We start from the raw sequence: 12,925 nt of genomic DNA on the forward strand, positions 1-12,925 counted from the left end.
GTATAATTGCGACCGTTAGGGAGCAGTTTACTACCACCAGTAAGACTCCCTAATCGCCACAAATAGGCCAAAAGTTTGTTTTACCAATTATCAAGACATACGGGCAGTTGACAGTTTGCCATGGTTACTCATTGAAGTTGAATCTCCATATATGGAGATAACCTACGCATCACACTAAGTCTGACCTCACCAGCCCATATTTGGGCATGAGCAACTTATGTCTCCATATATGGAGATATGATGACATCACACAGTCCTCAGCCGATGATGTGGCGTGATGTCATACAATACACAAACGAGCCCTACAGTATAAAGGGGCAATTCTTGCCAGGAAAGAAGCATTTCTTCGACTCAGACCTTATCGCCAGGGTTGGCTTATAGCAGCTGTCGGTAGGACCATATATGGATTCTGTTAGTGTGGATCTCCTAACAGGGCATCATCTGGGATACAATCCCTTTTATGCCCATATATGGAGATCCCTAACATAATCCCTTTCATGCCCATATATGGAGATCCCTAACAGAATCCCTTTTATGCCCATATATGGAGATCCCTAACAGCATCCCTTTTATGCCCATATATGGAGATCACTAACAGCTAACAGAATCCCTTTTATGCCCATATATGGAGATCCCTAACAGAATCCCTTTTATGCCCATATATGGAGATCCCTAACAGAATCCCTTTTATGCCCATATATGGAGATCCCTAACAGAATCCCTTTTATGCCCAGTTGGTTGCTAGGGTAAAAAAACATGGTTGCTATGGTAAACAGTTGGTTGCTAGGGTAAACAGTTGGTTGCTAGGGTAAAACCATGGTTGCTAAGGTGGTTGCTAACGTAAACTAACAGACCAGCAACAACAGACTGTTGCCACAGCAACGTACACAAAGGTTTGTGTACACATGTGGTGTGATGTCATACTGAAGATATATGACATCACACCGTACACAAACAAAGGTGTGACGTGTGACGGACGGACGGACGGACGGACGGACGGACGGCCGGTGGAGGTTTTCATAGTAAACTGCTCCCTGACGGTCGCAAAAACCTCCACCGGCCGTCCGTCCGTCACACGTCACACGTCACACGTCACACCTTTGTTTGTGTACGGTGTGATGTCATATATCTTCAGTATGACATCACACCACATGTGTACACAAACCTTTGTGTACGTTGCTGTGGCAACAGTCTGTTGTTGCTGGTCTGTTAGTGTACGTTAGCAACCACCTTAGCAACCATGGTTTTACCCTAGCAACCAACTGTTTACCCTAGCAACCAACTGTTTACCATAGCAACCATGTTTTTTTACCCTAGCAACCAACTGGGCATAAAAGGGATTCTGTTAGGGATCTCCATATATGGGCATAAAAGGGATTCTGTTAGGGATCTCCATATATGGGCATAAAAGGGATTCTGTTAGGGATCTCCATATATGGGCATAAAAGGGATTCTGTTAGGGATCTCCATATATGGGCATAAAAGGGATTCTGTTAGCTGTTAGTGATCTCCATATATGGGCATAAAAGGGATGCTGTTAGGGATCTCCATATATGGGCATAAAAGGGATTCTGTTAGGGATCTCCATGTATGGGCATGAAAGGGATTATGTTAGGGATCTCCATATATGGGCATAAAAGGGATTGTATCCCAGATGATGCCCTGTTAGAAGATCCACACTAACAGAATCCATATATGGTCCTACCGACAGCTGCCATAAGCCAACCCTGGCGATAAGGTCTGAGTCGAAGAAATGCTTCTTTCCTGGCAAGAATTGCCCCTTTATACTGTAGGGCTCGTTTGTGTATTGTATGACATCACGCCACATCATCGGCTGAGGACTGTGTGATGTCATCATATCTCCATATATGGAGACATAAGTTGCTCATGCCCAAATATGGGCTGGTGAGGTCAGACTTAGTGTGATGCGTAGGTTATCTCCATATATGGAGATTCAACTTCAATGAGTAACCATGGCAAACTGTCAACTGCCCGTATGTCTTGATAATTGGTAAAACAAACTTTTGGCCAACCCTAACCCTTTGTGGAGATAAGCGACCAACGGTCGCTTATCTCCCGATTAGGGAGTCTTACTGGTTAGTTATAGGCAATTTTAGTACTTCACAACACAATATAAAGAATGTTATAATTACTTATAAGGTAAAATATCATAATCTCCTTTATAATTACTGGTCACTGACAGACTAGAATACATAACATTATAGAATAGAATAATACATTATAACTAGTAAGACGCCTCAGGGCGACATGCGACCTCACCCTAAAGGGCGCCAATTCTTGGCCATCTGGCCAGTGATGTGTATCGGACCAGTTACCCATATATGGAGTCCCCTGGTACCCATATATGGAGATCCATGTACTGTGAGAGCTGTGAGAGCCCAAACATGCTTACTCAGTTATTCGTTATGTGAAAATCCTATGATGTCTATGACATCTGACATCATAGATATGGGCTTAATATTGATGACATCAGGGAACTCCATATATGGGCAATTGGGCATAAAAGGGATTCTGTTAGCGTGACATCACAGTGAAGCCAGAGCATGATGTCAGCGAGGCAAACCCATAGAACCATAGTAGATACATACGGACAAGCTGTGACCGTTCACATACCCATATATGGAGACCCCTGGTACCCATATATGGAGATCCATGTACTGTGAGAGCTGTGAGAGCCCAAACATGCTTACTCAGTTATTCGTTATGTGAAAGTCCTATGATGTCTATGACATCTGACATCATAGATATGGGCTTAATATTGATGACATCAGGGAACTCCATATATGGGCATAAAAGGGATTCAGTTAGCGTGACATCACAGTGAAGCCAGAGCATGATGTCAGCACGTTGAACAATAGAGTCAGGCGTTATAGACAGAGATAGATACATACGGACAAGCTGTGACCGTTCACATACGACATACCCATATATGGAGACCCCTGGTACCCATATATGGAGATTCATGTACTGTGAGAGCTGTGAGAGCCCAAACATGCTTACTCAGTTATTCGTTATGTGAAAGTCCTATGATGTCTATGACATCTGACATCATAGATATGGGCTTAATATTGATGACATCAGGGAACTCCATATATGGGCATAAAAGGGATTCTGTTAGCGTGACATCACAGTGAAGCCAGAGCATGATGTCAGCGCGTCAAACCCATAGAACCATAGAGTCAGGCGTTATAGACAGAGATAGATACATACAGACAAACCGTTCACATACTAAACTTGCGACCTACGGTCGCAATAATAATAAAATGCATTATAATCACTGTTATAATGCAGTGATTATAAGTCGCTATAAGTGGTCATTGGGTGCTTTAAAATATAGCAGTAAATCTAGACAAGAACAACAAACATTTCTTTCCTGCCCTATACACCTTCAGTAATGTCATTACTTCTGATTGAGTCTGTGGAGGTTTCCACCTTGACAACATTATTCTTCTTCTTCCAAATTTTTACCTGCAGAAAAGCAACTCTTACTTATTTATTTTTCTTTCTGTTGATTGGTAATGAGATTAATGAATCATCATCATCATTCCATAATGAATGAATGAATAAATTAATTAATGAATTAGACAATAATGCTAACCAAAGGAGCATTTTCCAACTACTAAACATTCCCAAAAAATATGCATGTGCAGTAAGCTTTTCAATGAACATAAAGTTCATAAAGGACTTGATACCATTTGAAGTCGGTCATTATTTGAACATTGTCTTGGTGCAGACTCTGGGTTCTTATCACTACTAGGAGGTATCTAAATTGAACTACCAGCACAGAGACTTTACTTGATACCATTATACTGCTGAAAGCAGTAATTCAATTTACGCTAATAATGAATGCTATGCAAACTGCGCACAGGATCACTAGAGGCCCTCTTACAATGTGACTTACATAAGTGAGTGTTTACAAGGCTTTAACCTCCATGTTCTGCAAAGACAGTTATGTCTCATTAGGACAAGAGCAGGTGTTAACAATGTGAGGTTAGACAAGTCTGCCATGCCAGTAAATGACAGTAGGGGCAAAGAGGTCACACACACACACACGCACGCACGCACGCACGCACGCGCGCGCACACACACACACACACACACACACACACACACACACACACACACACACACACACACACACACACACACACACACACACACACACACACACACACACACTGTTTTGTAACATAAGCCGAACATAAACTGATCAATTTGTGACTCTCTCTCTCTCTCTCTCTCTCTCTCTCTCACTCTCTCTCTCTCTCTCTCTCTCTCTCTCTCTCTCTCCCCATCTCTTACCATTCCATCATCGGGGTCAGGGGCCCCATAATAGTCAGCCTGCTGGCTCAAATCCGTGTTGCTCCCGATCGTTTTCAAAGTCTTATCTGAACCACAGGCCTTGCACATGGCTGCGTTGCCCATGGTTACCAGCAAAGAAAATCTACTTTTTCCAATACCCTACAAATGTGGCCTTACTTAGCTATAACCTCTTGAACCTCTTGAATGGAATGATGATTACCAATGGCTGCCTGTCTGACAGAGTACAGTCAGCATAAAGATTCAGAAACTTCCAAACCAGGCCTCCGCCTCTTAAATAAAGGCTGGCACTTCAAACAAAAACCTCCACATAACGTCAAGTCTTTGCATCAATCCTTAAACACTTCCATTAAACCCATGATCCATCCAAATGTATCCCCATCACCAGTCTTCACTACTTTCCTCTTCAAGTCTCTCTGCCCCCTTGCCCCAAGCCAAACCCCAACCTCCCGAGCTGTGCTGTGGCTACTGCCTACTGCCTACCCTCCTGCCTCTGTGTGCATGTGTGGTGTGTGAACATTGTACACCCAAAGGTCCGGTCACGCCTGTTCTCCCACGACTCTCTCTCTTTGTGGGAATGACAACTGGAGCCGTAACTGCCCACTGCCCAATGAAGGCCGCTCCAAACCCGACTATTTTTACCCCACCAGGCCACCAGGCCCTCACTCCAGCGATGGCCCAGCGCGGGATGCACGGCAGAAGGGGGTGAGTCTGACCGGAGACTGCAAGGCCTTCTTTTCTCCCCAGGAATGCCAAGGCCCACGGGAGGTCGAGCCTCACAACATACCTCACTCAGATCACATTACAGTAACCACAGCCCCTATTGCTCACTATCACTGACCAACTTAAAAACACTACTTTTTGTACATTTGTGTAGCGTGATGCATAATAATTTACATCGGAGAGTAATTTAAGTTATGTTTTAGTTTAAATTGATGAAGGTTGTTGTTGTTGTTGTTGACATATCATATCAACCATTTTCCCATGCGTACTGCTGTCCATGTTGCTGCAAACCCATGCAGTTTTGGCCTTGGGAGGGTGTACTATCATGTGTCTCCTATACGATACACGGAGTCACCAGCCTCTCCTTCTATCTATCTATTTATCTATCTATCTCTTCATGGAATCTCAGTGTGTCTGTTTCAAGCCTAACTTGGCCATCGTCCTGATAGACTTCAAACTTGCCATGTTTGTTCCAGATTTCCCTGGGAATTCGGAATTCGAAATATCAATTTATGCACTGCAAATTTACAACTATGTATCGGCTTAGCAAGACTTAGCAAGAAACTGAACCTTGGGTCTCTGAGGGGGAGCCCAAGTGTTATACAGCCTGAGGTTTATACTGATTCAGCGATATTCTTTTTCTGTTTTTATCAATATTGTGTACAAAGTAGAGAAAGTGTATTCAAGTGTTTCACCTGTAAATATTGTTACATTATTTTTGATTCTCTCTCTCTCTTCTTTTTTCATTATCAATCTGCAGGCTGCAGTACCACTTTTTTGCTTCCCAATTAAAATTGTATAACCCTAATATCCCGATGTTACCGATATACATAGAAAATGGTATGTGGACAGACTAAATCTGGCTGAAATGGAAAGCTGGTCTTTTTTCTTTTTTTACCCGTCATCAGTAGGTCTGTATTAATCTGATACTAATCTGTCCACAACCCACAGTATGTGATGAATTAGCAATCAGCACATTACATTTGCATCCTCCCATTGCAGTCCTTTTTAGATTTCTCAGTAATTATTACACTACTTTAGGGTTGGCACTGTAATACCAAGAGCTCTGGAGACTGCAATTGTGTTTGTGTGTGTGTGTGTGTGTGTGCCAGAGGAGAGACATAGAGAAAATCCATATTCCAATACTCAAAGTTCCCTTCTCACGTACCCTACTTGCGTAGTTTCCTTGCGCCTTAGAGTAATTCCCCATCAATCTAAGCCTATAGCTAGCCCTTACTGTAAGCTTTAAAAAAAAACATAGAGAGCAGCTCTAGCAGCATTGGCCTTGTGGTTAGAGTGTCCATCCCGAGATTGGAAGGCCAGTGTTCGATTACCCAGCTGGATCATACAAAGACTATAAAAATGGGACCCAATGTGCTTCCCTGCTTGGCACTCAGCATCAAGGGTTGGATTTGGTGTAAGTCCCTGTGACATACTAGCGTCATGTCCATGGGGTGTACTTGGACATACTTGTATATCAAGCTACAGAAACAGGAGATACTGTAGGCTCCTGCCCTATGGGCTGCAAGGCGTACTGACTTAAACATAGAGAGAGTGTCTGCCTACTAAAACTGGGAGAAGGTTCCACAGTTGAGGAGCCCAATACTTAAATGCGCTGTCTCCTGTACTATTCTTAGATATTCTTGGAACCACAAGCAAATTTGCATACTAGTGCACTTGTATCCTATAAGGTACAATGAGCTCTTTAAGATACAGTGGTGCGTGACCATTAAGAAGAGCCTTGTACGGGGTGCCCGCTGGCCTGGTGGTCAAGGCGCATACCACATACTAGGCTATGATGCCTGCTGGTGTTGCCGGTTCGATTCCCGATCCGGATGACCTTTGCCACATGTCATTCCCATCTCTCTCCCCATTTAGGCCTGGGGCCAATTCTGATATCTTCACAAATTGGTACCACCCAAGGTGACCGTACATTTTTTACATTTTTGACTTCCTACATGTCTCTAGTTTACATTTTGGTATGATAACCCTTTCTGAGACCCAGCTTAATTGATGTTATCAGCCGCTAGAGTCGGTCTCCCATCGACTTTCTATACAGGAGGAAAATACCCAGAAAAGTTTTTTTTTCTGGGTATTTAAGTGGGATGTGAGGGGTCTAACTAGGGGTTTGTCATGATGCTGAATCCATTGCAGGCATTTGTTTTGCACAAAAAACATTCAGTGGGCTAGAAATGGCCTCAGAAAACAATACACGTATGGGTGAGTATTCATGTTAGTCGGAGGCCTTAGGGTTTTTTTTCTCGTGCTAATCAGTCTAAAAGTGCAAAATTTTGCACAGATGTAGCTCATGGCATGCTCTAATGATTTAGCTAGGGCGCCCGAGTCTGCGACATTCGGGGTCGCCACAGCGGCCAAATCAAGTTGGGCTCCCATCGACTTTAGTGATGAAAAGTGATGAGTCATCACGTTTCAGAGTTTTGTGGGTGCTGTGGTGACCCCGAAGGTCGCCGAATCGGGCGCCCTAGCTAAATCATTAGAGCATGCCCTGAGCTACATCTGTGCAAAATTTTGCACTTTTAGACTGATTGGCACAAGAAAAAAAACCCTAAGGCCTCCAACTAACATGAATACTCACCCATACGTGTATTGTTTTCTGAGGCCATTTCTAGCCCACGGAATGTTTTTCGTGCAAAACAAATGCTTGCAATGGATTCAGCATCATGACAAACCCCTAGTTAGACCCCTCACATCCTACTTAAATACCCAGAAAAAAAAAGTTTTCAGGGTATTTTCCTCCTGTATAGAAAGTCGATGGGAGACCGACTCTAGCAGGTGATAACATCAATTAAGCTGGGTCTCAGAAAGGGTTATCATACCAAAATGTAAACTAGAGACATGTAGGAAGTCAAAAATGTAAAAAATGTACGGTCACCTTGGGTGGTACCAATTTGTGAAGATATCAGAATTGGCCCCAGGCCTAATTTCCTGTCAGTCTACTATCCTATCAAATAAAGGCATAAAAAGCCCAAAAACAAATCTTAAAAAAATAAAATAATAAATAAATATAAAAAGAGCCTTGTAGGTGAGGAGTAAGTCTTAATTCTAGCCATTCTGTATTTTACCAGGAGCCAGTGGTGAGAGGCCAATGAAGGAGCGATGACCCCCATTACTATTATTATATCCAGTTTAAATTCAGTCAGTGGTTCAAATCTGTGCTTTCATTAGTGCAACATTATCAGTATGTATTAGAAAAAGAAAATGTTATGTAATTGTGTCTGAATAATCCCGTAAGGGATGGGCTGCGAAAGGCAGCCAGACACGAAAATAAATTCATTCATTCATTCATTCATTCATTCATTCATTCATTCATCAGTAACATCATTGTCATTATCTGGGAACAGTACATAAACTCCACCTATTCACAGTTGTTTTCAGTGATTACATTTATTTTCTATTATGTAATGAATGTGTTACAGTATTTAATTGAATACCACAAAGTTTCCCTATACAATCCAGGCCCATTCCCATGAATACAGTATGACATCACACACTAACTGGAGTGTGTACAGTACATAGATTCTCTGGCTTCCTACATCACATCTGTCAGATTACACCCTCATCTCATTAATGGCTCTCTGTCACGTAACAATAACAGCTGCGAGGAAACCACCCACTGGTCACTGGACCCAGTCAACCTAATCCTAATTCCACACAATGGATCCCGTGGCTACATTTTACGATGTAGGTTATTATGTATCACATGTTGGGGGACCCAAGCCACTTAGCCAGATAACTGGTAATCAATGTATTTAGTCTGTTCAATTGCACTGCAGGGAAGCTATGGCGTTAATTGATTCTGTGTCATGTTTCTACCGTATGTGCATGCAAATTAATGTACATATGTGCATTTTGTGTACAGCAGTGGTTCTCAAAGTTGGATTCCAGGGACTCTGGGTTCCTTTAGGGGGGTCCAAATTGACCCATAAAAGTCTGTAACTCTGACAGTGTACAAATGGAACCAAATTAACCCTAACAGGTTCATTTGGTTCCATTTGTACACTGTCAGAGTTAAGGGAAGACCTTGACATTTGAAAGTTTGATAAACAGTGGTGTACAGCAGGTGTTCCCAAACCTTTTTGTCTCAGGGCACCCCATAAATATTTTTTTAATCCGAGGCACCCCTACATTATAATTTTCACTCCCAGCACCTTATATTTATAGCATATCGTCGTTGTCGGGTGGAAACCTTGTATGTCCAAAACCGTTCGTTTTGTATTTATCATCTATAAAATGTACTAAACTAGTGAAAACGCGATGCGTGGCGTTGTGTGCTTGTAGATTGGCTGTTTTCACTAGTTTTGTGCGACAGTCTTGTATGATGAAGCAGGGCTTTGCTTTACCAAAAGACGTACACATTTGAAACTTGGAGATACGAGGTTTCTGCCCGACAGTGACGATATTTTAGTGATTATGTTGCGAGGAAAACGTTGAGATAAGAGCCATTTTGGTTAGAAAAGTGACTGAAAATAACTTTGTACTTCAAGTTTAAAATGAGACTAAATAGTTTTTCAAGTGTCCAAATACCGGTAAATTCCAAATATTATCAAATGATCTCGCAGCACCCCTGGACTGCCGTGTGCCGTCGCGGCATCCCAGGGTGCCCCGTCACACACTTTGAAAACCCCTGGTGTACTGTATGTTACCTGGCGCTTGCGTTGTGCTCTCTCACGATGGCGTCGCCTCTTCTCCCTGGCTTTTAGCAGAGCCTTGTAGTCTGAATCCAGCTCTCGAGCCTTTTTCAGGTGTGCTGCCGCGTGGGCCATAATTAATCTCCCTTTCTCTCTTTCTCGGTTTATCTAGAGCTCTCCTCTTCTCTCTTCCTTGTTTGTCAGCTTTCTTTCTATCCCTTTCTTTCACTTCCGCTCCCAGGAAATTATTTTCTTATTCCCTGAGATGTCTCACACACACAACGTCCAAATAGACATATTAGTTCATAGTCCACTTAGTACACTTGTGTTCATACATCCATGTTATACTCCAAATTTATGTATATGCATAGATGATACAAAATCAATGATACGCTAATGACTGGCAAAATGAGAAAAGAAAATGAAAAGAGATTGACAAATACATTTCTCCTTCAGAAAAACAGCAATATAATTCTTAAGAAACATTCCATGTAAAGTTATACATCCCTCTAGTAGAAGCATTGTAGAAGTAGGCTGTATGTCCCAAATAATGATGGAGTCCACAGCGGTGAATAAAGCCTCAGTGAAAACCGTTGTCCATCTGAAAAAGTCTGATTCTACTGAGCAATTCCATGACAAAATAAAACAATAGTTAACAGATTAGTTGGACGAAGCCCTTTTCCAACAAAACACCATGACGTTTCCTCTCCTCACTCACTCTTCCTTCCTTGTTGTTCTGTTGTCTTTTTTCTCTGTCCCTGACCGGAACACCTGCTGCCTCTAACCCTCTAAACCCAGTCACAAAATAAATACACACTGGATTTTCACATTTGTGAACAACACTGGCACGTGTGCACACACACACACACACACACACACACACACACACACACACACACACACACACACACACACACACACACACACACACACACACACACACACACACACACATGCATAAACACACATACTGTTACATGTGTACTGCATGTATGTGACTCATGTGCATGCGTGCTAATGTGCATGTGAGCAACTGTTACTGCAGAGTGTTTTGTGTGTAAGAGGTTTAGGGAGGGAGGTTGCGTGCTAACCAAACCCCCACCGCACTGCTGTCCATGTGCAGAGATGAGCACAGAGGGAGACAAGAGGTGGACGTAAAGGAAAGGGGGACAATAGAGAGTGAAAGATGGTCAAGGAGTAAGAAAAGGGTAACTAGGGAGAAGAACTCAATGTAATACAAATAAAACCAGTACGCGACCGTCGGTAATTGCAGCTATAATGTTTGTCCGAAATACAATAAAGAATTCAAACATTTTAAGTGAGTCAGCGCACAAGATTGGGCACCTACTGTAGATGTGCCGTCAGCTTGATGTTGTTACCAAATAATTTAATTGACATAAAGTGAATGTTAGTGTATATTATATTTAATATATATTTCACTCATTAATATAAATTCTGAATCGTAGTATTAAATAAAAATGCATAATGCCTCATTCACACTACAGATATATAGTTGAACGTTTTGCTTGGTAATTCAATGTAATCTCAATGGAAACCAGCTTTAAAGATGCAGGAGATGCTCAGAACAAAGCTTTGAAAGCTTTAAAGCTGGTTTCCATTGAGATTACATTGAATTACCAAGCTAAACGTTCAACTATATATCTGTAGTGTGAATGAGGCATAAGAGTGGGAGAATCCAAAAGTGTATGAGAGAGAAGAAGACAGAAGACAAAACACAGAGGACAGGGCCAGCGAATAACACAGAATGTTTAAAGATGAATAAGCATTGAGGCGATCATGAGGAAAGAAAACAGAGAATAGAGGATGGGAACAGGAACAGGACAGATGAAAGAGGAGAAGACGGTGTCTCTGCAGAGTGAGAGTAGAACAGCTTGTCCTTCTCTGAGGCCAAGAGAAAGGCGGCATTAGCGTTTCCTGAGCTTATTCTTTTTTTCATGTGTCTGATTGTCGAGGGGAAGAATCTATTTAGCAATCTGCTGCCAGTGGCTCTGACGCTATATGAAGCCACTAGCCCTTAGTAGCATGATGTGAATCAATACGTGGTTGGGGGGGCTAGAATCTTTGCCTGCAAGCTTTTCTGACACAACGTCCATCATATACAGTATATATATCCTGGTTGGACAACATCCACTAACGTGCTTGGCTGTCCGTACAACCCCGTGCTGGACAGCAGGAGGTGCCACTCACTAGGATGGATGTACCATTCAATGCAGGAGGGGACCAGAGACCAGAGAACACAGATTTCTTAATTTCTGCTGCACAAGTTATAAGATACCCCCCTGCAGGATGGAGAGTGGTTTGTTCTGAATCCCAGCTGCACTGCACCTTAGCAGCTGACAGAATATGAATTGACACTGCATTTTATGTATGTCTGTGTATAGGGGTCTGGGTTGTGTTGCGCAATGAACTCATTCGCTTACTTAAGCAATACTGTTTGGCAATACTGTTTGGTAGCAACCGTTTGTGATGTTCTGATGATCAAATAAACCAGAGACAATCAGGACCTCCGCAGATCTCTCTTACAAACAAAGCATCACTAAACATCATAGAAAAAATGTGATCTGACGTGACGTGATGTGACGTGGTACCGGTATGTGTGTGTGTGTGTGTGTGTGTGTGTGTGTGTGTGTGTGTGTGTGTGTGTGTGTGTGTGTGTGTGTGTGTGTGTGTGTGTGTGCGCGCGCCCGTGTGTGTGTGTTGGTGTTTTATTTTCTGCACCAGTAGTTGTGCTTTTCAGGACCATGGAGAGCTCTGATAGTCAACTCAAGCCTACAGCACCGTTCCTCATGCTCTGCAAAACACACACACACACACACACACACACACACACACACACACCCCCCCACACACACACACACACACACACACACACACACACACACACACACACACACACACACACACACACACACACACACACACACACACACACACACACTCTAGGCACATTCACCATTACACATACTGTAGGACACTACAGTTGAATGAGTCATCTCTCTATGGACATACTACTCTACTCCTCTAGCGCTCTCTGCTGGTGGAGCACCAAAACTGCATTTTTCGACATGTTTTAAACACTTGATCCCTGCCTAGCGCCCCTATTCTGGGCACGTTATAATGCACAGACATCTGAGAAATTAGGCATTCTGTGACAATATCACACCTAAAAGCTCACAATGTGTTGAATGGCG

At 42.6% G+C, this 12,925-nt stretch overlaps 1 protein-coding gene across 1 annotated transcript in view; it reads right to left on the reverse strand.

The window, feature by feature from the left end:
- Positions 1-9,848, reverse strand: part of LOC308282274 (ankyrin-2-like) — a gene marked incomplete at both ends in the record, with an annotated part of 151,297 nt that extends 141,449 nt beyond the window's left edge. Inside the window, one exon of the mRNA XM_080722621.1 lies at positions 9,729-9,848. Coding sequence (XP_080578747.1) covers positions 9,729-9,848 — 120 coding nt within the window. The remainder of the gene's footprint in view (positions 1-9,728) is intronic.
- Positions 9,849-12,925: the final 3,077 nt, after the last annotated feature.

Source organism: Nannobrachium achirus, assembly GCF_963921795.1.
Source record: "Nannobrachium achirus genome assembly, chromosome: 3".
NCBI lineage: Eukaryota > Metazoa > Chordata > Actinopteri > Myctophiformes > Myctophidae > Nannobrachium > Nannobrachium achirus.